At 33.2% G+C, this 27,717-nt stretch overlaps 2 protein-coding genes and 1 long non-coding RNA gene across 3 annotated transcripts in view; 1 reads left to right on the top strand and 2 right to left on the bottom strand.

Annotated features, from left to right (window-relative positions):
• The window catches only part of LOC110454630, a 35,966-nt gene that overhangs the window by 6,231 nt on the left and 2,018 nt on the right, over positions 1–27,717 (bottom strand). The window contains exon 2 of the mRNA XM_021504253.1: positions 26,935–27,297. Coding sequence (XP_021359928.1) covers positions 26,935–27,278 — 344 coding nt within the window. The 5' untranslated portion in view covers positions 27,279–27,297. The remainder of the gene's footprint in view (positions 1–26,934; positions 27,298–27,717) is intronic.
• Positions 7,083–9,268, bottom strand: LOC110454643. Its single transcript, XM_021504274.1, has 2 exons — positions 9,037–9,268; positions 7,083–7,855 (listed from the first exon to the last, which is right to left on the bottom strand). The coding sequence occupies exons 1-2, from the start codon at positions 9,075–9,077 to the stop codon at positions 7,438–7,440; spliced, it is 459 nt and encodes a 152-aa protein (XP_021359949.1). The 5' UTR covers positions 9,078–9,268; the 3' UTR covers positions 7,083–7,437.
• On the top strand, positions 9,295–10,985 carry LOC110454648. The gene is made up of 2 exons (XR_002463392.1): positions 9,295–9,401; positions 9,957–10,985. It is a non-coding gene; the product is annotated as an uncharacterized LOC110454648 (long non-coding RNA).

The raw sequence follows: 27,717 nt of genomic DNA, 5'->3' as shown, positions 1-27,717 counted from the left end.
AAGGTCACAGAGGTCAATTTCAAATGTCAAAATCCAAAACATTTTGCACAATGTGTTCTACTCATAAAGGTGCAGAAGCATGTGAATGTATGTGACCCTAGCTACACTGCTTTGTCTGTAACTGACCTAAATGCAAGAACTAAATAAAGGCCATAGAGGTCAAGGTCAAAGGTCAAGGTCACACAAAAAGTTGAACAACATATTCTTCTTTTAAAGGCACATAAGCATGTGAAGTGGTACGTGTGATCCCAAGCTACAGTGCTTTAAGTCCATAACTGACCTAAATACAAAAACTTAAAACGGCTAGATGTACAAACAATTGTAACATGATATGCCCCGCACCACTTCTTGGCCGGACATGAAATTGTTCATGAATAAAATGTTTTAAGAACTAAATAGTGGAGCATTATACTGCTGCAAGGAACAACAAAAAAAATGAATGTTTTTAAAATGTTCCCAGAACGGTTCTAGAACAAGTTCAAGATCAACTGATCTAGATGTTCAAGATCTAAACTAGAACTGCAGCTGATCATAAGAACAGACTTTTACATGGGAGGACAATTAGAGGGCAATTAGAGGGCAATTAGAGGACAATTAGAGGACAATTAGAGGACAATTAGAAATTTCTCTTTCAATTATGAATTAATGTTTCACAAATATCATCAGGAATTGACATACAAGTAACTCTCAAATAACAAGTATTTACAAGTTTTATTTATAAAACAAAACCATGAATACCTGTATCAGATATAAGATATAGGAAGGTTTATAGGGAACTCAAGAGGATCAAGTATGTCCCCTGGTGTCAAAATGTTGAATGTCCTTTTGAATATCTGTTCAGTGTTAAAACCTTTAGAAAAACACAGTGGCAGCAGACGAGTCGACTTTATGTGTATGACACAGAGTTATATACATATGTATGTGATCAAACTGTCTGAATATATATACAGCTATTCAATGTTAATACAGATTTCAATAGAGTGTATTTTAATGATTTTAAATCAAGCATGACAAAATGAGTCCTATCTTTATCTATTTCGATGTTCCTATTCATATGAATTATATCTGTATGGTTTATTCATAACAGTTAATTTATCCTGAAATATTGCATTACATGTAATATCATTGATAATTTTCTCGACTCTAGTATTTGCAATGGAATATATCAATGTGACAGGCTTTTTAACATGCTGTGAGACAAGTAAAGGGGGGTTGTCTGCCCTTGGTTAAGCTCTTTACAATACAGATGTGTGAAAGTATATGTGCGTTAAATTTATTCATCAGAAAATCATTAAATATAAAGTTTGACTTTTAATTAGAATTGAATTGCTCTGAGAGCAACGTACATATTTCCTATAAGTGTTTTGATATTTTCTGTCTCTCTAGAGAATAATTACCAAGTTTTTAAATTTCTTAGGTGTTACTGTGTAAATGTATGCAGGTCTGCATCAGACATTTCAGTGGATTATTCATGATACTGGATTTTTAGATACATGTATGGGAACATAGCATTTATGAATCCACAGAATAAAAAATAACAGCCATTTTAACTATTTATATATGAAAAATAATGTATTACTGAAAATATCAAAATTTAAAAAAATAAATAAAAAATTAAACCAAAAATAAATACCCCAGGTATTAGAAATATATTACATGAACGAAATGTAACGTTATTATGATAATCCTGAGTGAACTTTATAGAGTGCTGTTCCTTCCATATATATATATTATATATAAATATAAAGTTACTGTGTGTATTGTTAATGAAACAGTTATATAATATTACTGTTTCATTAGTAATAATACACAATATAATTTTTTGAGGCAAGGTTTTTAATTTCTCATAATGACCAAATATTTTACCCCTTCACGTACCACTGTAGACCATAATGGACTTATCCAAATCAATGCATGGTCGAGTCTACTAAAGTTACATAGGGATGAAAGGGTTAAACCTTAGATATGTTACTGTTATGCTGATTGGAGCTGCCACAGCAAACATGCATACATATTTTTTGTTTGTTTTGTTTGTGATTTATTATCCTGACGCAACAGCCAGGGTCATATGAGGACGGGAACATTATCAGTGTTAACCATGAAGCATGTTTTTGATATGAATGACCATGACAATTGAAATAATATCCTTCACTCCTTAATATATCTATATACATGTATTGATTTATCAGGTGTGAGTTCACAGGGACATGAGAATTTGTTACATGTAGCTATATTTGGACCTTAAAACTTAAGTGCTAAATTAAGAGTATATTTACACATTTGTAAATGCCACCCCAAATGATAATACTGAAAATTGATCTAAACCCACCAAACATGTAAAATGACTTTAAACACCTTAGTTTAGGTTCAAGTAAAGCTGTAACAAATTCTTAGGTCCCTATGCTTCACAGTGGGTTATAGGTTTTGCTAAAGTTGTCTATCTTGGACTAGCTAGTGAGTCAGAATGGGTTGTAGTCTGTGCTTGAGTTGTCTACCTTGGATCAGTCAGAGTGGGCTACAGTTGGTGCTTGCATTGCGATACATTATGTAATAATTTTTCAATACAAACACTGTTTCACTTTATGTCCAAAAGTGAATACATTATACCTCCTTACTTAATTAAAGACAGGTGACATAAAGTTATTTGACAAATTTTACACTTAGAAGTTCAAAAGATATGGAATTATGCTAGCATGATTTTTCAAGAATATGGACTCACATTAATAGTATTCCGATATTTATTAAATCTCAAATCAATTTTCATTAAAAAAAAACTAAAAGTAATGTTCAGGTGTCAATAGCTTTTCAGAGGTTACGGAACTTATAACTTGTACGAGTGTGGTACACATATACAATTTTTTTTCAACTCAATCAGTCTCATTTGAATATATTTCACAATAGTTATGGGATACGAATGAAAAAAAAGTTTTGTGTTCCTGAAATGGATACATCATAAGAAAACTGGAAGAACATGAAAAGACTTAATCTGCATTAATTGCTTTGAAGGGGAAAAAATCATACAGAATGACTACCCCGGTAAAAGCTAATTGAATTTGATTCTCAGATGTTCTTTTAATGTATATATATGTAGGATCTTACATTTGTTTCCATTTCATATGAGATTTATGAAAAGAGTCTAAGAATTGTTCAATTTAGCGAGCCTCTGTCGAGCTAAAATGAAAAATTTGTGACGAGTTTCATAAATTTCATATGAAATAAAAACGAGTGTAAGATCCTTTTAATCACATAATCAAGATTTGTGGCATTTATTCGTGTAAAATGACAATTTTCAAGCAACCTTGAAATGTAAATACCCGCCATTTTGACTCCAGGGCGTATTTAAAGTCTGTGAGCTCATGTACTTGTCATAGGCATCACGTCACAATTGAAACAATTGAAACTTACAACCAATCATAGGGCTGATTACATGAGTTAATACGCAAAAAAAATGTCATGGGTATATCCACTGGATAAAACAGTGCATTATGTGATAAATATGATATATTGCATAACCGCATTCGTCTTTTTATGAGGGCGAATTTATCATGAAGGCCAATATAAGTACACAACATATAATGTTTAGTAGTTGTATGTGATGGGTGAAATTAACATTGATTTTATTGGCAAATAACAGTGTGAGGAAAGTAGGTGTTAGAAATAAGGCCCTCAAATCTGTTCACTGACCCATAAATGACAATAATAAGCCTTAATTTCCTGTATAATTAACCATTAATTGGTTCACCTCTAGCTGTGGGAACCATAGCTTCTAGGCCCGATCTTTTTGTTATCATTTTTTTATTGTTATTGGTCCAATAACAATAACAAAATAATAATAAACAGATCAGGCCTAGAGGCTACGGTTCCCACAGCTAGTTCCCCTCTAGATGAAAACAGCAATCTTATTATTTTTCAGTCCAACAAAAGTCAAAAGTGGAGTAGAAAATTTAACTCGCTAAGTGGAGTAGAATATTTTTGATTTTTAAAACATAAAGTTTGAAAAATATATAAAAATACCTCCTTTGGAAACGCTGAAAATCTTAACCAATATATATACCACACTTATGCCTGTCTCAATTGTAAGAGTTATTTCCCTTTAGTAGTTGGACGGACAACCTGTAGAGCACTAAAAATACTAAGAAAGATATTGACACATTTACACCAGAAAATTATCACATGACATGTGTAAGGAAAGAGATAGCCGTCACACATACACACATTAGTAAAAACAAGACATGTTTAATCTTAGCTTAATACTATTCTCATAATTTCTGGCTTTTATATATGAAATTATGATTATCTAGGTTTTCAATATCATACTTAATTAGCATTTAACACACCTGACCATTTTATGAAAGGATATAGCAAGTGTAGAAATTAATTTTCCCTTAAAATGATTTTTTTTTCAAAATTTTGAAGTCTAAGCTCAGTTGAAATTTTTGTTATTCAAGCTTCATATAAATTTCTATATTTTTTTTCTCAATGCGATTTAGACTGCAAATATTGAGTTCAAAATAATGATATGAATGAAGAATAAGTTGTACATGCATGTATTGAAGAAAATTAATGTCAAAATGTTGAGTCAACATTTTATAATTGGAAAGCTTTGAATTGGTCCATTTTAAAGTTTGTATGCCATAAGTGTGAACCGTATTAAGTTTATACACCTATAAAACACAATATATATATCTTTGCCCCATATATATATACATATATATATATATACAAGTTCATCGGTCAGTACTTGTAGACGCTTAATCCACTAAATTGTATATGGTGGCCAGGGGGCCTAGATACCAGTGTAAACAGTTAAATCCCTACCGAATGTGTCACCCGATAGGTACTGTCTACATGTAAAACAGGGGCTGTTCGTCTATACAATCTACGTACCTGTAACACAGAAATATAAGTACTATATAGAGCTTTTTAAATCTAACCTCTCTGTGTTAAACCTAAACACAAAACAAAAATAATCATCAGAACCAACAACTGCGAGGGATTAGCACTAGTACTGGAACGTCACTGTTTTGTAGCTATACCTTGTATGTACTGTCACAAAACATCGTCAAAGGTATACCGTCTTTTGATGTTGTATATATTGTCAATCTGATTTTTAAGTTCAATCGTTCTAGCCTGTCAGTGTTGAAAATTATACCTACTTACTGTGCACCACCCACCCTATAACTAAATAATTATTTTTAGCAATTTCTACATCAATTTACAAGCTATTTTTAAGACTGGTTTCTGCTATCAACATTTCACAATTTAAAAAGCAAATGGTATGGCTAGTTTTCCAACATCAAAGAAAATGTTTAATTTCCCCCCGAAAAAATCTTAATATCAGTACATTAAAATAATGAAAAATTGTTCCAAACTTAGTTTTGGTCCAATATGGCTGCTTTAGTCAAACCTTCATGACCACATTTCATGCTAATTCACTGTGGCTCATTTGATTAATAGAACAAAATAAAGGGTATAGGTAGTTATGGAAAGGCCAGGTAAAAGTTCGCAGTACCCTTGAATTTGAAAGTAGACCTCTACATGTATTGTATATACCACAGAAAGAAACTTACAGCCTATCAGGATAGACTTCTGGTGTGTATCGAAATGTTATGAGATTGTCTCCTCATTAATTACATCACACTGTTATATAGCATATATACTATTACCCGTTTATAATGTATGTACTATGAGAAATACAAGTCAACAATGAAAATAAATCATGAAACCCCCCTCCCCTATTCCGTCTTCGCGTATTGCAGAGTTATCTTCTCTTGTGAGCAGGTATTGATTGTTACGTCATTGGTTTGTGTGAGAAAATTCCATCAGTTTCTCAAAAATTGATGACGTTACTCTCACAAACAAATAACGTAACAATCAATACCTGCTCACAAGCGAAGATAACTCTGCAATACGCAAAGATGGAATTCCAGGAAACCCATCTTTAAATAATTATTTATTTCGTGCGAAAGATCTATATACAATGTATGACAGATTATATATCACGTACATCACAAAGCCAATTTTTTATTACAGAAATATGCTGAACAAACTTCAACATGGATTTTCACAAACTTGTGATTTCTACCCCTGCGAGAGGGTATTCATGAAATCATGAATGGTCATGAACAATTCATGAACATTCATGAATACAGACAGTTTGAAATTCATGAATACTTATTCATGAATATTCATCAACCTGCTTTCATGCATTCTTCATGAACTTTTATGAATAATTAATAAATTCATAAAAATGCATGAATCTGCATGAAGTTTGTGATTATGAATTATTCATGGACTTTTATGCACAGCAAAAATTCATTAAAATTCATCAGAATTCATGAAAGGCATATCCTTGAGAAATCATGAACTTTGATGAATTTAAATGAATAATGCAAATTCATTAAAATTCATCAAAATTTCTTAAAGATTGACTGAGCAGAAATCATGAACTTTGATGAATATTTCAAATACACAAAATTCACTATTATTCATGAAATTATGAATGATGAGAAAACTCAGTATCCTCAGAAACCATTTTTTTTCTTGTGGTTATTTCAACTCCATGTCCATTTTGCATGAATGTATATAATAATGTAAATATATATAATATATAAATATAATTGCCAATTTTGCAGGAAGTATACATAAATTATATTATGGAGTTCCATCTGTATTGATTTTATTGACTTTGGGAAGCACTGTAATTACTGGGAGCAGCGGTGGCTCAGTCAGTTGTTAAGGTCACAGACTACAAATCACATGCTTCTCACCTCCTTATGTATATATATATATATATACATATTGAAAATAACACTGGAATTTCAGTGAGATTCCACTGGAATGAAATATTTCAGTGAAATACCACTGGAATTCCAGAGAAGAAAACAAAAATCCTGTGGAATTCCAGTGAAGCAAAAAAATACAAGTAGAATTCCACTGGAAAAAAATCACTGGAATTATATTTCTACTGGAATATTAATTCCAATGGAACTATAACTCCTCTGACAATCCATGCAGAGGTGATGAGATCTGAAATACATTTTGCATGAAGTGGTATTAACTAGAAAAAATGGAACAATACATCAGTTTAACAATTTTTTAATAGATATATTACCCTTTACAAAGACAATTGTAGGCTAGCTATTAACGTACATGAGTTTATACAAAATATGACTATGTTAAGTCAGTTATGTTCAAGTGTTTAACACTTATGAATGTGAGATTTGGTGTTATTTGGACTAAGATGAACTTCTTTCCTAGTCTACTGCAATGAACTAATACAGTGTCTCCAGTCAACTAGTTCAAAAACATGAATGCAGAGTGATTTTTCAGCATGCTCCTTTAACACGGGCATGGTAATGGCATTTTTCAAATTCTGACTCAATATGTCCCAGACTTGCAAGGACATTCAGAGATATTGGCACAGCTGGTAAAAAGTCATCCTGGCAGTTCATTATTTTCATTATTGTTTTGTATATTGTCTTTGTCATTGTGTATTATTTTCTGCACCTGAAGATTTTGTGTAAACGCTGCTTTGCTCATTGATGGATGGGACACAAACCTATGAAACTGATAGCACAGCCATTCAAGTTTAGTCATAGTATCAGAATTAGGAATTTTGTTGACTGCTAATTCTGAGTTGAATACAGTGAAGTCATAAGAACTACACCAGTCACAATTCATTTCCTTTTGGTTCTCATCTTCGGAATCACTGTTGGCCTCTGAATCATCCTGTTCAGGATCTGTCATCTCCTGATCAGATTCTGAGTATATTGAACCCTGGTCTTCATGCCAATTGGCCATATCCTCTAGATCTTGGTTTAATTTATCATCAGAGCTTGTCTCTGAATCTGATCTGAAATATATAATTTGTATGATATACTGAACACGCCAATTACCAATTAATTATCATCTACCATATTTATCCTTCAATAAGCCCAGGGAGCAAGTGTAAAATATTGGGTGGTCTAATTGCAGACATATATATATTACACGCTACATGTATATATAGGGAAATGAATTAAAAAATAATGAAATTCATAATGATATTGGGGGGAGGGTGTTATTACCTGCAGGCATGGGCTTATTGCGGATGGAACTATTGTTTATTGAAGACCAAATTCAGAATTGTTTCCAGCTTGGTTTACAATGTTTAACATCCTTAGTAAATAGTCGGGTAGTTCAAGGATGTCAAGCCATTTCTAAATTTGAGACTAGTGTATTTTGAAGTTTGTTTAATGACATCAGTTAGTCACCGACAAAGCGGGACACCTGAACAGGAAAGATCATGAACCTTCACACTTTTATAAACTGAAAGCGAGATGAGATCTTTGAGATCAGGGAGTTCTATATGAGGTAATTGACAAGATAGCTAATTATCTCAGGGCCGCAATTAATATTTACTAAAGAAATTGTTGTCCAATGTTTACCAGTAAATACTGGCATGGCTGGTAAGTTGACAGTATATTTACTGGTAATTAACATTGGACATAAACATTTTCAGTCAACATTGCTCAGAATAATTCCAACTGCCAGTTGCAGTAAAAATAATAATCTAAACATTTTATTTAGATCATAGATCATGAACAGGATTTTTTTTTTATTTTTTCGTTATGTAAAGTACAAGTATTAGTTCACAATTGGTACAATATTATACAACATAATCCTCAAAAACGAAGAGATACTTGACTTCGATTATACCCAGGATTTTACCGTCGCCATGCGGTGAAAATAATCACAAGCATTTAAAATTCTGACAGTAAATTGAGATATTTATCATTTCAAGATAACAGTATTACTATCGATAGTAATTGACTTAATCGTCCATATTCCTTTATAAGATTTAACGTTAGGTCTGTCAATTTACTGTCAGAATTTCGAACGCCTGTGAAATATTCGGTGACTTAGTGGCACAAAACAGCGACACGCCTACACCTCTGGACTTTTTACAAAAACTTTTAATTGAAATAACTACGGAAACAACATGGCATTGCTCCTTAAGTTAATTTAATCAACGTATGATGGCCTTAGTCTTACCTAGTGTGCGAAAATCCAGGGGAAACTGGAGTTGTTGACATGCTGTCGGGCGAATGTTCAAACTCCAATTCCTATCCATTGTTTGCATCGCCGTCATTGAGATGAAGCCCGTATCTTTTTATATGTGTTTTAATCTTCCTTTCATCGATTGGTGTGCCTGTTTATCGACAGACAAAGTTACATGGTCTTTTTTCGCACCGAAGTCATTCCATGCCATATTTTTATAAATTGACTTCCGGTAGGATCGGAGCGAATAGAGGAATTATTCTGATTGGACGAAATTAATCCCGCGCCAAATACGCTTCAGAAGAAAGTGGAGATGGAGAAATTTTCGAAAGACGGCAGGAAGGTTATCGAAGCCGAAGGTAAGAATCTGATTGGGATTTTATGAAATACTTGTATGAAATGTTAAAACTATGTGTAATTATGTGAAACCAGTCTGTGATCATGATGTTACAACGGTTTACATTGGCAACAACTCATCTGATTCGTCATATTACGGACTTATATAATCTAATCTAATTCCGTGGTCATATTTACCGTGCGGGTTTAGCAATGATATCGATACTGAAAATTATACGTTAGAAAACAGAATTGAATATATTACTGAGTGCTAATGGTTACTGCGTCCAAATTACCAAACGTGTGTGCGTGTGCACCCAATCCCACCCTGCCGAATTTGAAGTTTACAGTATGAATGCACCTCTTGAGATAGTTCTTAACTTGTATGAAATTTGCAGATAGATAATATATAATTTCAATAAAAATTACTGTCCCACTTGTGTGATATCAAAGCCCCCCCCCCCCCCAAAAAATAAGGTTGATGTACAGGGGCTTTGAAAATACAGGTAGGCCTATATACTAATTTCTACAGTATTTTATAAGATAAATGAAAAATTATTAACTTTTTTCTTATTCAGAAAATGGGATTACTCCTAAAATTTACTGACGCGGACATCAGAGATGCATTCGATTGCTTGATGGATCGTTTTGAAGTGTGCCAGATACAGAGTCGTCATGCTTTGCTGACATCGACACAAACAGGCAGTATTATTAGCAGCCAGAACCTGAAGATGTAAGCTTTAGTGCAAGATCTTCAAATGATAATTAAAGCATATGTGTACAAGCTCAGAAGATAACACCAGCCTGCAGGATGACAGTGATGTGTAAAATGTCCCAAGATATACAGCGAAAGATTTGCTATTGAAAAAGGATAAAAGAGGAATACCTAAAGCACCACAACAGTTTTTCAGCAATCTCATGCAAGATGCGGCAGACACGTACTGGCAATATTTAAAAAAAAGATCTCCCCTTGCACCAAATATTCTTGGAAAATAACAACGGTTTTTTAAAAATGTATTATCAGTGACACCTCAATTAAGCAGACATACAAAGAGGTATGGCAAATACTAGGAATAATTTTGCAAAACAAAAGAGAATATCTTTTAGATAAAAGTTTAGGCAAAAGAAGTTCTACCAAGAAAAATGACAACAGTAATAATTGGAACGTACAGTGTGGAGCTTGCAATTGGAAATAAAGTGTTTGTTACTGACAAAACAAAAACTTAATGGTGAAGGAATTATTATTTCCGATCCTAATTCCAAATTTGTTTAAAAAGCTTTGAACAAACTCAGTGATTTAGACGAAATAGAAGACGAACATTTCGAACTTCAAACACCATCAATTGTTACATGGAGAATGGATAGACTCGCAATAAGTAGACCGGGTAAAAAGTGTGCAAGTTCTACAACGAGGAAACCAGCATGTATTTGCATATACAATACAGATAAATTTCAAGAGTTTTGGGAAACCTGTATTCTACAACTCTAACCTAATAATGTCAGCTGTATCATATTCTTGAAACCACACAGACCATATGTGAACCATGCATCCATATTTCATATTTAACAATGCTAAATATGTAGCAGTAAAAACTTTTGCAAATATATATGTTATTCAACTGTCATTTTTTCATGTTTAAAAGATATTTGTGACGTTACTTGCATTATTTCTAACTTTAAACACAGCATGAATGATTATATATACCGTCATAACTGTAAATTCAGAATCTATTGAATGTCCATTATTATTGTTATCTTCATATAAGTGATTCCAATTTGAATTTCAGTGACCACTGGCTAGGTATTTCAGTGGAAATACCACTGGAATCCACTGGGCAATTTGGCCACAAATTCCAGGTCAAATTGCTGGTGGAATCCAGTGGTATTTCCTCTGGTATCCAAGTGGAATTCCATTGTTTATTTTCATATGGTATTAGACTTTCATGAACTTTCATGAAAGTTCATGAAATGTGGTAATTTGTACATGTTCATGAATGTTCATGAATATTTCAAGCATTTTCAATTCATGAACTTAAAATGGGACGTTTTCTTCATGAACATTCATGAACATTCATGAATTGTTGCCATTTTTCATGAATGTTCATGAATTCATATATTCATGAATATTCATGATTTTATATTCATGAAAGTTCATGATTTTACATTCATGAATATTCATGAATATTCATGAATTTATATTCATGAATTTTCATGAAATATTTTGCTCAAGATTATTCATGAAGTTTTAAGTTCATGAATTTCATGAAAATATTCATGAACAAATCAAGAACATTCATGAATATTATTCATGAATATTTCATGAACTGTTCATGAAGTTTCATGAATTATTCATAATCATTTCGCAGGGGTAAGTCAACAAGATCATTTAAACAATTAATCCTTTCACCACTGTAGACCATAATGGACTGATCCATATCAATGCATGTTAGGGGTGAAAGGGTTAAATCCTATATATTTCACACTGTAAATTACTCGGCTACCTTAAATGTCAATTGCTATATATATTGACACTGGAACCCAGATAATGTTTATTGAGCTTCATATCAATAACGAAAAAATTCAAAAATACATTTAAATATTAACAAATAATATAGTTGTATCTGATGATGATATGTTCAATTTAAACTTCCTCAACATTTTTTTTTCTTTACTTATAAAAAGTCTAGGACATGAATACTTTTGAAGTAGTACAACTTATAGTTTTGCCGTGTTCAATTGTTTTGTGTATTGATATAGGTATTGTATACTATAAATGAATAAACCTACAATAATCTCACATCGATCAATCTCTGTAATATTACCACACTAACACAGTGTTGGGTGTACTTTTAATGAACTTTAAATCTATTTAAATTAATTACATACTCTATAAGACTATATACATGTACAGTTATAAGAACCAGGTCAGCATGAAGTCATTTGACGTACAATTGTAAAGTCAGCATTATATTGTTCTGCTAAACACAAGGGTTATATATATATCCCCATTTAAATATTTTTCAATGTTTTTTTAAATGCTCAATTAGAATTTTTGCAGATAATGTTGCATACAATGACCAAAGAAATATCTTGTTTTAGTATAAACAACAGTATTATCCTTTATCTAAACATTATATCAATTAATAAATAATTGAAATCTTTTAACCTTGAGTTTTAATTACTGTCAATATAAAAAATTTAAAAAATACAAATGCGGATTATTTAGTACAGTTTTATAACTGTTTGGTTGAAACAAATGGAGATCGAGTAAAAAACAAGGAAGTTCTGATGAATAAACCTACTGCAAATGTTTATACTGAAGAGCGAAGGTAAAAAAAGGGTACTGTAGCATATACTTGCTGACTCTCCCTATTTTGGAAGGTGATTCCTGATTTTGGACCATTAAATTCAATATTTCCAACCGGTGAATTTGCTTAACAATTCCTATATTCTAAGATCTGATGATTTCATCTGAAAGACCAACTCAAAATATGTAATCTTAAAGAGTTCTTTTGTCTATATATAGTGGTATATAAATTACACATACTTTTTTGAACAGGATTACAGAGGATAATTAAGTTACAAAATGGTATATCGCTCCGGACACATTTCGACCAATCACCAACCTTAAAACATATCACACTGAACACAGTATTTTGTGTTTACAATCTAGGAGTAGTAATTAAGTTCATCTAAGGTGAAATCTTCCTTAATGGGAAAGGGGACAATTTCAAATTTTTCAGAATTTATCTCACTTTAGTTATTTATACTGCAAATTCTAACAAAATATTAGTTATCACAATATGTAAGTAAACAGAACTGTTCACTAAATCTTGAACTTTACCCAAGACATTTTTTGGGAATTTGTATTTTCCTGAAACTTTTGATTTTAACGAAAAATTGTCTGAGCTCTTAACTGCAGCTAAAAATCAGACATTTTCAAATGTAGGCTCCGCCTCTTTCCTTTTATAGTCTGGGCCCTGGTTTAACATAGTCAACATTGTAAACTTAAGGTAAAGCCTACCACTGTTATAATCGCAAAGAAGAGTTCCACTCACATTTTTTTTCGACTTGGGAGTATTCTACCTTCTAAATAGAAGATGGGGCAACAAAAAGGAGTTTTTCTAGCTTAGCCACTTCATCCCTAGGTAACTTAAGTGGACTCTAGCATGTATTTATTGGGATGAGTCTATTTTGGTCTACAGTGGTTAAAGGGTTAGAGTAAATTTCCCTGTAAAGATTTTCATAGACTATGTGGCCCCATCTTCGCTAACCAAGTGTTCGCTTTGTATACACTTCACGAATACTTGGCTAGCGAAGATGATGTGGCCCATAAATTGGACACTTATTTTGAAATTATGCTTTCATTATTCCTTTATGGCAACATCGGTACAGTGTTAGGTTTGAAATTTAGTATGACCACTAGTTTTATATATTTTTCTTCTTTTTTTTTTTATTTCTTTTTTCAAACAATCTAATTTTGAACAGCCTACAATTCTGTAAAATGCACCGCCATGCAACATCCAATTTTTCTGCAGTATATTTCTTTTGTTTCTTTTGAAAAGGACTTGCACAAACACATCACAATAGTGCCAGGACTTAAACAAATATTTCACAGCCGTGCCAAAGGTAATAAAGTATTTTGAATTGTTGGTACTTCAGTTACCTTAAACAAATCCTATCCAACCCAAAAAGTAATGACATTGATTATTATCGATAACTCCAAGGTGAGTTTGTCCTTGAACATGCTGTTCTGTTCTATTAAATTGGGTAGTTTTTAGTTCTACAAAACGTAGCGAAACTTGATACGATAAGTACTAGCAACAACCAAGGTTTTGTTCCTAAAAAACATACATACACTCACTAATGAGACTGTTTGAAAAGGAAACTTCATGCATTGATAAATAGCCTGCCAAGGGTGCCGATATGCCTGGACGTTTTAATAACGTTTAAATGTTGTTTTTAACTGTAATATCTCCGCCCCAGATTACAAATTGTCGAAATTATTCATTGGCTGGTTGTTCGAGGCGACATTTGTATCATTGATATGACACTTGTGCAAGTTTACTCTTCGACTTATCGTACCTTATCTTAACTTGTCCATATTTACTGTTTACAGTGCAAAGTTTACCCACGTCATTCAGACATATACTTGGATAGGAAATAGTTTATTTACCAGGTATACACAGCAGGTCTAGATCTATGCTGACCACAAAGCTCACCTCATTTAAACCTTATGTATATACTTCAGTTCAAAAGGCCTTCAGTTTCAAAGGTTAGAATTTTAAATCCAAAAAGTCTAATTGATATCCGCATTTGTTTTCTTTCGTGTGAAATTTATATTTCAGATTTTTTATTTGACAAAAAGTTGTGTCAATTTCTTCCTTAGAAACCTGTAGATTTGAAAGATTAATTTTCATGAGCAAAGTGTGTACAGAAAAGTGCTATTATAAATGTATAGAGTGATTAATTTTAACAAAATGTTTATTTTGTATGTGTATTGGCGACATTACCGTAAATGCTCACATAAACCTAGCATCACAGTCCAGGTCATGACCGATGGGGAATAGCTGTCCAGTAACAAATTGCACATTGTCTATGATAGTAAATCAGGCAGATGGTATGGTCCAAATCACTTTTAGCTTTTTAAATTGAACAAAAACGTGTTCACTTATTGAAAATTGTTCACCTTATAAGTAACATGTGGTGTTGAAAAGAGATTTTGTTAATCCCTACAATCATACAAGGCTTGCCTATTTATAGCTGTGCTGATTATCGATTCCTGAGTCATCAATGTAGCTTTTAAAAAGCATATACAGTGTATGTAAATCGTTACATATACCGGTAGTTGTGTATTTTGTATTTTTGGAGAGAACTTCTAAATCCCTAAAAGTTTCAAACAACTATTAAGGCCCATGGAGTTAAAAGTGGGTTTTTTTGTCAGAAATTGAAAACAGCATCAGACTACTAAGATACACATTGTATAAACCAGTAGATCTAGAATGATTAATAAGTATAAATAGTGTGAATTCATGGACTCCGAAGGTCAAAGGTCAAGGTTGCAATCTCATCTTTTTTAACTTATTTTATCTATCTTACCTATCTTATTAGAAATTAAGGGAATATCAACTATTTGTTATACAACTGTAGCTAATTCATTAGGATATGTGTGTATTACACAGAGGCCAAAGGTTCAAGGTCAAGGTTACAAGGTCATGCAAGGGCTTCCGAATATGTTTCCCAAACAAAAAATATAATTAAGCACCAATAATCTAAATAGTGTTGGAGAAAATATATGAATATTGCGCCGATCTGCAGTTTTAATTTAATTTTTGTACCAAGTACATAACAAAAATATATTTTAATAACAATAGTTTTCGTAATGGTTTGATGAAGAAAAAGAAATAACTACCAGGTACTATAATACACTGTATATATGTATGCAGATAGAGTAGACGTATGTATAGATGTATAATCCATTATATAATTATATACTCGTTAGTCTATGGCAGGACATGTTAAGAATGCATTCTAGCTGATAATGATTTAACACAATAATTATCTATAGGTCTGTCACTGATAATAAACAGACTAAAATAAAGAACCTGTTCGGGCCATTGCTTACATTGTAAATACTCTATCTTATTTGATTACCTAGTTCTCAGTCGAGTACCTCCATATTTATCACTTCATGGGAGGGTGACCTCCCCTTTGTTCTCAATCTTAATGGAATCCTGCGTGACCCAATGCCAATCTGATCCCATCTGACCAGACCTCAATCTGACCCCATATCTCAAATATTGATTTGTCACGCAGTTGATGTTTTGACCTCAATCAAAATTCGTCAGTGATTTATTTATGTCCACATGTACACAGAGTCTCATACATTTAAGGTCAAGGTCACTCTGTTTTATAAATTAAGATTTACCAATTACAAGTAGATACAAATTTAAGTAAATTACAAGTTTAACTAGGACTGTATTCCAGATCATGGCTAACTTTAGAATCCCATACCCTAACAATGGTCGTCAGCCACAATTAAAGCCTAATGAATCTCCCGTCATCTTAACTATTGATCTGAAAATATATTGATGCCTTTATAACAGGAGAAGAAAAACAATTCCACACTCTAGGAGGACACTCTACCAATTCAATTGCATAGCTACCTGGTACACGTAACTGGCAAACGACCCAGTCCAATTCCACTACACGATAATTATTTGATGCCAATTAGTAATACATGAGACTAAATAACATTAATTTAATACAGAGAAAGAGTTCACCTCAGTTCACAGCATATTCACATACATGATAATTACATCAAGGGCCATAACTCTGTAAATGGTGTTGATGGTTACATATAAATACATACCTTCTGAATGCTTAATTATATTCATGTATTGTAGGCTATCGGAGTAGGTGCATGTTTGCAATGTTTCGTTGAAATCTATCACTTTTGGAGTAGTAGACTTATAAGAATAACTATCTAATTAAGGGCCGTAACTCTTAATGCATGTACGAATGGAAACACACTTGGGGTCACATATATGCATAGGGTATTGTGATTGTTAAGATATGTATAAAGGTTCAATAACATCAGTCTTGTACTTTAGGCATCCTCGAGTTCCAGGGATTACGCTCACCTACGCTCCACCTACGCTCTCTACAGTGTAGAGAGCATACTCTGGTGAGCGTAACCCCTGGAAATCGAGGATGTACTTTAGGAGGCGGCCGACACAACTTACAGCAAAGGACAACCTCAGATTACAGTATCATATACGCATCCTCCTAACTAACTTCATTGTAGGGCGATTTGATAATATACATTTGCTTGTAATAATTACATTTTATCATGACCATACACTTGCTGAAATAGTTTTACTTTTAACATTAGCAGTACCTGGTATACAGTTGTAATATATTGTTACTACATCACCACTTCTTTTTTCAATTCTCATTCCAGCATTATCAGTGTTTCAATCTATCACCAGTGATAAGCCTATATTGGAAATAAGCCAAACCCCATTTTGACTGAAATGGCCATATCGTCAGACAGTGTTTTTTTCAATGTTATACAGGATAAATATAGAAAAAGTCAATAGAAAAAAAAGTTTTTTTTAGTTTTCAGAGATTAGAAGCTAGTTTTACAATAGACCAATACATAATAAAATCAATGCTGTAATTAAGACTTTTGTATTGTAAATACAAATAGACTTTAAATGAAATAAATGTTATGACAACTACTTCTTATGTATTTAGAAACATAATTCATAAATTTATGTTATATCTTCACTGTTTAAATATTATTACATGTATATTCGGTTTTATTTACATTGTATCTTTTTTATAACTTCAATTTTAAGGCCAACCTGAACGACAATATGTATATATATATTAAAAAAAAAGAAATCCATTCGGTTATTTCCTTTTGAAGCTCGTTCAGTATATTCAAATTAATCAATATTCCTGCACAGCACATACATTGTAGGAATTTGTACAGGTAAAACAGTTCATATTGTGTTAAAAAAAATCATTGTATGACATTTCGTTGTCATCTACTAATCCTGTCCGATAATAAGCCCGGTCTGTCACTGATAATCCGCCATAGTCTATTCTATAGACCAGCCAAAAGTACAACACGTACCACACATTTATCCCGCCCAATATATAGATTTAAACAAGGAAACAATCAGAATATTTACACCGGTGACTCCCAAACATTGATTCTAATTAATCGAATATATGTACAATAAAAATGTTGGAAGTGATCTACTGATGTATTTGGACCCTTGCTGAGACCTGCTATTAAACATTTCCCCAACGTTCACTTCGAGCTGAAAGATCAATAACTTCTCCGGATCTTTATTGGCGCAATGAAACCCCCAACCATCAACTGAAGTGAGACAAAATCAATGGTATGTCGCTCCAACACCATAGAGGCCTCAACGGTTGGATGTGGTTTTTTATCCTTCACTGGAACATTAATAACGTTATTTTCAAGTTTCAATAGGTTTATGATCGGCGGCATCGACCAATTTCCCAATCCATTCTGCTCATTAAGTTTTCAACATACACATGAGTCTTGAGAACGGTGCCATTTAAAGCCTATGAAAAGGAGAATTCAATCATAGATAATTGATGAAATTATTGAGCTTCATATTTACAAGGAAAGAACTTGTACTTAGAAGGGAAATGTATTTGTAGTTCAGGGTTCCTGCCGTTTTGGCAATCTTCCCAAATTAATTACCGGTCGTTCCGCTATAAAACAGAACCCAAGGAATACATAATGCCAATATATATCTCAACCATGCTAATGAAAGACTACGTCTCAGTATCGAAATAACCTCGGAATAGATATAATTACTATGATCATCGGAGTACGATTGAAGTGTCATACGTTTCTCGCTGTGTCCTTTTGTAGGGACCTTTGTTAACTATTTCCATCAAAAGACATTTAGAAATGAACAAACTGATTTAATGTATGCCCACAGCCTATAGAAAATCTGGGACATTGCTTTGAAAATCGTTTTAAATATCTTCATAGTATTTGGACGGTTTCCATTTCCATAATTACATGTATCATATTTTATGTTATGTTCTTCAAAATATTGACATAGCCCTGTAAATGTAATTTACAATGAATGGAAACTATTAGAATTCAGCTGACACTATTACAGCAAATTATTCAAACAAGACAGATTTAAACATATGTGTCCAAGTTTAGTTTGAGGGGCGAGGTGGCTAAGTGGTTAAGGCATCTGACTTTCTGCTACATGTACCACTAGCCCTCCACCACTGGGTCACGGGTTCGAGGCCTACGTGGGGCAGTCGCCAGGTACTGACCGTAGGTCGGTGGTTTTCCTCCGGGAACTCCGGCTTTCCTCCACCACCAAAATCTGGCACGTCCTTAAATGGCCATAGCTGTTAATAGGACATAGCTTAAACACAAACAAACCAAACCAAGTTCAGTTTGTGTTCTGGTAAATACTATATGACTCTACTTTTAAAATGTATAAGATCTAGATGACTTTATTTCAAGATCCTTTTTCTTGGATAACTGTTCCAAAGATCACATCCATTATTATCCATCATTAGATATATCACAACTAGAACTCTAGAAACAGTGTCAAAATTTAAACATAGTATTTTTAGAAAACACAAACCTGTAACTAAACTGTCTGTAGGTAACAGAAAATTTGATATAATACATACTAGACTCCGTCACGGTTGTAGCACGTTGAATGCAGTTCTTTTCAAGTGTAATTTAGTCTTATCACCAGCATGTAACTGTTCTTTCTCAATAGAAAACCACTCTCATTATTTTTTTCAGTGTAATATATACAACCACTGTTGTGATATACTTTTCAGACAATTAATGTCTAGATATGATAGTCATTGATCTAGATGTACTGTTGAACGGTTCTATTAATCTGAACCAGACTGATAATTGATAATATACGGTTGTTTGTACAAGAATTTATCAAAACTACGAATCGTTTTGCATAATCTGCTTCAGTATCAAATAATAAAGACAAATCACCACTATCAGTCAAATGAAATGTTTAGTAGAAAATTGCGATTTACATGCAGAAACTGGTTCCAACACTCAGTGGTACATATTCACTATGCTTTATTATACATGTACATACTTTAATTGTAAGGTATGACATTCATACTATATCTATGCCATTTTAAGTGAAATTCCTTGACCTAGTATTGATATAAGGGAAACGCATATTTCCATCTGTATACATTAATGTTAAGTTTTATAAATATGTATATATAATATTTATATCAACTGTTCATGAAATGCTGCCATAGTTTATGGAATAACTTTTTTCAAATTAAATATGTTTAAACTAAACATCCATATAAAGTGGGATATTAGGTTTCATGTATATTACTCCTCTCCCTGCCTCTTGTATACTGGACAGGATGTTTGAGACACCTTTCTCTATTGTTTAGTGTAATGGACAAGATTTTTGGATCCCCTTCCCTGTTGCCATATAGTGTACTGGCCATGAATGGGCAATATTTGTTTATACTCCCTTCCCCCTTGCCTGGTGTACTCAGGACAAGAGTTGGTTACTCCCTTCAAATTCCCCATTCATTGTCTTGTAAGTACAAACACGATTTTGGACACTTCCTTCCATGTTGTCTAGTATTAGGGACAAGAATTTGGGAACTCCCTTCCCCATTATCAAGTGTACTGAACAAGATTTTGGGTATTCTTTTCCCCATTCCCAACATGGCCACGTTGTTTTATTTTTTCAATTTTGTTGCAAAATATCTGTAGGACGATAGCACAGCCCTTTAACAGACTATTACCTTCAGAGCAAACAACATTATACTTATTTGTTTGTGAAAAAATTCGAGATGAATATCAGGAATAAGGGATCAATGGTTGAATATTACCTGGTACATATTGAACAACAGGAAATCTTGAAGAAAGAAACTCAACAACTTGCTTTGCCTATAAATATTGAAAAGCAAACAAAACAATCCTTCATGTTCCATATATATATGAGTATGTACAGTGAATAGAAAAGTAATTGGCTTACTCAACGAAAAGACAACAATTCGACCTCAAAACTCGAAACAAAAAATTGCCTATACTATCAGCTTTTTAAAATGGTAACAGACAGTCAAAACAACAAAGTGCATATCTGTTTTAACCCTATCACCCCTATGTAACTTAAGTAAACTTGACTATGCATTGATTTGGATGAGTCTATTGTGGTTTACAGCTGTAAAAGGGTTAAGAGCCTAACAACAAACTGATCTTATGCCACGAACAGAAAAACAAATATTTAATAATCTATGACCAAAGGGTTCTTATTGTTTGTCACAAAAAATTCCTGTCTGATTTGATTTCTTGTTACTGCAGCCTGAAACCAATTTAACCGGCCTCTTAGCGGTTTAATTGCGCCGCAAGTAATATATGACAAAATGAACTTATATTGAATGGGCACTTACTATAATAGTCGTGTGCTATATTGTACCATTTCAATAGCGTTCGGTAGAGGAAATTCAAAGGCCTATTGTCAGAGGCAAAATTGTGATTGTCTGTCGACGTTTAGCACTTACCTGAGTGAAAATTTCTTTGTCAACAGGCATTTTCTCGCTCACCGATTCTTCAATTATATCTGCTGAATGTTCAGTTAACTTATGTCAATTAACTATTTTACCTATCACCTTAATTTTTTTTTTTTAAACCTCGAGATAAATCCAATTTGAGGTGAAATTTGATAATCTGTCAGCTCAAGATAATATAACTCAAGTCTACGGTCATTGTTCAGGTAAGAAATATCATGCATGTTCATCAACTTGTGTATATAAATGTTTGGTCCCTTGTGAGCAGATACCTGGCAGCTACAGGTAATATGTACATATACCAGTGGCGGATCCAGAGACCTATCTGGGGGGGTTTCCAAATTTCCTGGGGGGGTTTCCATGTGGGGGAAAATTGTGGAAAATGGTGAAAATACATGATTTTTTAAGAAAATTATCAGGGTGGGGGGGTTTCCTGAAGCCCAAAAAACCCTCTGGATCCGCCACTGCATACATACTACAGTTCCATACTGAAACCATGTTTCTGGATTTGTCAAATTAAATCACAGCGGTATATCAATTAATCTCAGATCATTATATATCATTAAACAATAGAATTTTATCGGTGTTACACTTGATAGGTATGGGTAAGACGATACAGAGAGACATGAGATTGTACGATAAACATGGTCAAGCTGACATATAAATTATCAAATCTTCTATTTTCTTCCTTTTTTTCACATTTAAAGACACCTGTACGGTACAGTGTTCATTCTACCTAAATCTTACAACAACCTGTTTCTTCAAGATCGGGAAAATATAGCATAAGTTTCACTGAAATTGGGAAGATATTCCAAACTCTTTGGTGACTTTGGGAAAATAAGACACTTTTTTTGCTTGGGGAAACAGCCTGTATTCGGCTGTAAAACTAGCCAAAAAACTGTCTGGTACCACTACCAAAAGCTTGAACTATATGCATTGGAAACTTAGCATGACTACTATAAGTTTTGATAAATCAATTCTGAAAAGAAATCCATATCTTGCAGGACAATTATGAAACTAGCAAATGTCTGTAAGACATGAACGCCCCTGTCACCATGTGAAATTAGTTTCAGTGTTTGATGGGACAGGACAGAATGGGACGGACATGGGCAACATTATATGACCCCCCCCCCCCCATTTTATGGCGGGGGCATAAAGAAAATAATAAAGATGAAAAAAACAACAACAACAGCTACTAACCCTGTTCTGATCGAGTGTAAAAAAAATACAGTGGCGTCAGATAGGATTCCAATCACCGAAAGAACTATTACGGCCCTGGGGCATGTTAGAGTTGTGGTCCAAAACCAAATTAAGGGGAGATAATTGTATTTACGAAAAATTGGACAGAAATGCTGAAAAAAGTGATAAGACTGATGGAGAGTGTCTCTCAAAATGCTCTGATAATAGACTGATATCATACATATAGACAAGATTTTATATCATCAGATAAGACTCGGAAAAATACAAATAGGGAGGTTCAACATATTTATAGCAACTTAATTGTGACTGCGTGTTTAAGATTTCATATCCATGACCATACAAAAGTCATAAAAACCATTTCCAGATGATAAAATATGGAAGTGTAAATTTAAAGTGCTCTACAATGATTTTGTGAATGCTACAGATAAAATAATATAAGTTACCAAATATAGTTCGACCTTGAAAAAGGAATTGTGTATTTCTGGTTTCCCTATTGCCCCTTTTTTTTGATAGCCTAACCCTTAATTAAAATATTCCTCTACCTTTCAAAGATTTTTCAAAGGGTGATACCGAAACACACAATTATCTTTTTTAGGCCTCAGAATTGTCAATATACTTTATACACTTTCAATGTGTGTAAAAAATAATGAATATTAATTAAATATTCATGAATTGAAATTATAGAAACAATGAAAAATAACATACATTTCAAAGATCGATTTTGTAGAATTGATTTATAGACAATATAATCAATGAAGTTTCCATTCAACACTGACAATTAAATTCTGCCACTTCCATATTTTATTCAAATCATCTTGGCAATGCCGCATGGCAGATATTATACTATCTTTTCAAATGTATAAATATGATAACTGTTAATACTATATAGATATTAAATACCAGATATTGATACCAAAACACCATTCATTATTTGATATTGATTAGAAATTGTGGTATAAAAATTCCCCCCCCCCCGCCAAGTAATTCTTGATAAAATGTTTAGGGTTAATTTTTACCTACCGGTAGTTAATTCTTTCAGCACTGCAATTCAATATTGACCACAATTTTCAGAAAATATATAATTGATATCTGAATATGATATAATGTTATTGTACCTCCTTCAAATAATAGTAAATATTATTAACCTCATCTATATTACAGTGTACATGTGTCTGATTGGATTATATTGTTCACATGATGGGGAAATAAAATGACATGTTGCCCTCTTGTGTTCATGCAAGTTTTCTCTGCCATATCATCCTTGATTCAGAGCCTCTCCAGGAAAATGAAGGAGAGGCATGTACTACACCTGCGTACAACCACACCCAAGTTCAATTAATGTTGTTTCACTCTGGCTTTGCCCTCATGAAACATGCATAATCTCAGGGAAACAAATAATCGTGTTTCCCTACAACAAGGACAATAAATGTCATATTTATAAATATGAAGTGTCCTTTATAATAAACAAAATTAACCTACAGTATATCAGAAACACAAGGAAAATCTTCAAAAATTCTACAAATAACAACTTTTTTAGGTATTTTGCCCAAAAAGTGGAGGGGGGGGGGGGCATGGGCTATTATTAGAACCAATATGGTAATATATGATAATGCATTATCTACACCATAGAATTCGTACCATTACATTTTTCTATAACATGATCATTTATTCTTGATCTTTAACAGAGTTCAAAGACTTCGAAAGAGACATTTGGAAGTTAAAATGCTCGCTATGTATGGTGAACCATACGCGAATCATGTCAGATTAGTTTAAATACATGGTAGGTTACAATACATTAAGTCTGGTATTCACAGGTAACAGTAGAATTTCTTATTACCATTATAAGCTGAGTAAATATTGTAGGTAACTTAATTATTATCCAAGATAGCTCAGAAGATCCTGGTCCTACAGAAGGAACAGGTATACAGTACAAATACAGGATTAGAAAGCTTAACAGGGTGAGGCAAGCTGTGAAGATTTTAAGTCCCCAGTCAAAAGATATATATATGTAAAAATATTTCAACAAATATGAAATATGAATTGAACAATGATAGGTTGTCTTTGAATTTTTATAAAGTAAAATCAGTATGATAAAAATGTAGTTCCTGTAACTAACAAATGAATTATTTAACTCGTTCAACCCTGAAGACACATTTGAACTCTTCCATTTCAAAGGCTGGAATAGTTCATTATGAAATTTCAGGGGTGACTGAATGAGTTGACTGTTCTTTTACCTATATATACCTATATTTTTCAGATCAATTATGATATCAAACCTTATATATGTATCATGCATATATGACACATTATTATATATTTTACATCAAAGGACTTCTTTAGAACTCTTTTAGCGAGAACTCATTGTATGGTTGTATTTTACTCGATGACCAAATTGATGGATTAAAACATTGTAGTCTGTTTACCAAATATTTTGATGCCATTTAAGGAAATATAGAGACGGAATGACTGAAGGATATAAAGTTGGAAAGAGAAAGAAGGAAACTTATTAGATATGTCCAAACAATGTCCCGTTTAACATTTTCACACGGCCAGTGATTACACAGGACATTGATAACATATACAATGTACTGTAATACACTGACGAACCAGCCATCAATTTTTAACTTTTACGATGAGTGACATACTTTCTTAAGATTGAAAGATGTTTTATAATAAAACAATAAGTTCTATTGAATTAATACTAGAACCCTGTGAAATATTTAGCGTTACCACCTGTCCCCTAGGTAGCGGGGTGGCTACCATGTTTGTTCTCAGACTTTAGCCCTCACACCTGCCACGGGATCCCGTACATGGCCGTATTGATTAGCTGGTCTTATCATGCCATTTACATCCCCCCCTTGTTTCACCTATCACGGCCCACAATGGCTGTTGACCCTGGACTGACAATTTGTGAACTTTCGATGACGTTTTTTAATGTCGTTATAGTTGTATATGGCAATAAATTATGACTGCAACTATAAGAAGCGTCAGACATCGGATAGAAGATCAAGTACACTGCTTATGAACATTTACATAAGAATTGTGAGTGGTCGAGATTTGATATATCAAACACTTCAGAATTATAGCACGGGTTTGGCTATATTAAGTCAATGAACACAGCAAGAATACAAATGTCAAGAAAACGTTAAATATACCCCCCGGCGATATATTTATCTACACCAAGCAGTCTTTTCAACATCGCTGCATATTTAAATAGTGTTTTAAACTTTCTTACTAAATCAAACTTGATAACTCTGTGGCATTGAATTTTAAATAAACATGTGAGGTATAATGAATTCGGAAAAGATGTTCATTTGGTAACGCGTCATATTGAATCATGTTTTAAATTCAAATGGTCTACAACGTTCCAAATGCCTATGAATAATACAATAAATTTGGTTGACAAAGTATTCGATACATTAGACGATGGACCTGGGGATTTACCAATGAATAAATTAAAATTGATTTCAGAATGTCGTCTGGTGGGTATAAACAATTGGTCCTATATCGGTACAAAATAGCAACCACGCTAAACATTTATATTATCATTGAAATATCAGGAATGAAACTTAAATAGAAAATGTGTTTTGTACAGACTTTTAAATGAAACATTTTTTTTACAATATCAGATTTATACATAAATCATTATGACTCATCACTGTGTCTTGAAGTACATGTGCGCTGCTTAACAACTTAATTATTATTTTTCAAATTTGATATTTAAAAATTGAGTTCAGATTTACGGAACGCATTCCCCTAGAAACGTTCATTTGGAAAATCCTTCTGAAGATATTTCAGAATCTTAATTAGTTTAAGGCAAAAGGTATACCTTCAAGTTAAAATATACAAATGTCATTTTGACATCAACATCCAGAACAAATACGAAAGAAATTCAAGCTGTAAGGTCACACTCAGGACCTCTCCATTGTCTACCCTACACTAAACCAATCCTGCTATCTAGGAATTATACAGTTGCAGAGCATCAAAATGAGAGACGACTACCTTGACAAGGGAAGCAACTCTAATCCAGAAAACCTCCTTTTTGTTGCTTCAACTTCTATATAACAGGAAAAATAATGGCATTCCATAATTAATTTTTGTTCTAGACCATTTTTCAGACAAACAAGTTTGAATTAGTTGAAGAAATACGGTTTTACAGACCTGAACACTTATAAACCACCATACTTGACATCGTACTTATCGTAATCATTGAAGTATCATGTATTTGAATTGTTTTATTTTATGATCCAATGAAACACTTACCTATAATATTCCTGTTCTGCTACAGAACCATAAAACGCCTTTGACCAGGCTGAGTGATATCTTTCATGTTCCCGTCGTTGCATCAGCTGACTTCTCTTATGATTATGTAAATGCTGTTCCGACGTTTCCCAACTCATGTTGATACGTCGTTTAGATGGAGGAGGAGCAAGGGGGTTAATTCTCCCAGGCACATATACATGGTCCATGGAGCTTGATAGCTCCCTAGGTGGGTAAGGTCCATATATAGAAGGGGTGCAAGGGGTGGAGAATGAGCGGGGCTGACTAGACACAGCACGGGACACAGGTGTGCCAATCGGAGCAATCCTTGGCAGTGCTGTTGCCATGGTTACAGTTTTAGTCTATCTGTGAAAATAAAAATATGATTGTAAGGTTTATTTCGTAGGGATTTAAAACAAGAAAATTGTGGAGATATTATCATTCTTCAGTTTATTTGTAATAGAATTGTAATACTATGTCCACCATTATTGAAATCTTAAGCTGGTTTCATGATATTGTTTTCTTTTAGTCTTCAAATATTTGAATATCTGCCCTACTTCTACCTAGAAAATAATTGAAGAAACCTACAAAGACAACACTAAGTTTGATAGCAATTAGTTGTAACATTACTATCAGGTTATAAACGAAATATTTGTATTTTTTTTTTGCAACTTTTTTAGTTGTAAAGTTTCAAAACAATAGAATAGTACATACAACCCTCAGTGAACTTGTTTTAACAGTTGCAGATCTAGAGACCTATCTGAGGGGGTTTCCAACTTTCCAGGG

This window comes from Mizuhopecten yessoensis, unplaced genomic scaffold, assembly GCF_002113885.1.
Source record: "Mizuhopecten yessoensis strain PY_sf001 unplaced genomic scaffold, ASM211388v2 scaffold917, whole genome shotgun sequence".
In the NCBI taxonomy this organism is placed as follows: domain Eukaryota; kingdom Metazoa; phylum Mollusca; class Bivalvia; order Pectinida; family Pectinidae; genus Mizuhopecten; species Mizuhopecten yessoensis.
Note: the sequence above shows the minus strand (reverse complement) of the source record. Positions and strands in the feature narration are given on the sequence as shown.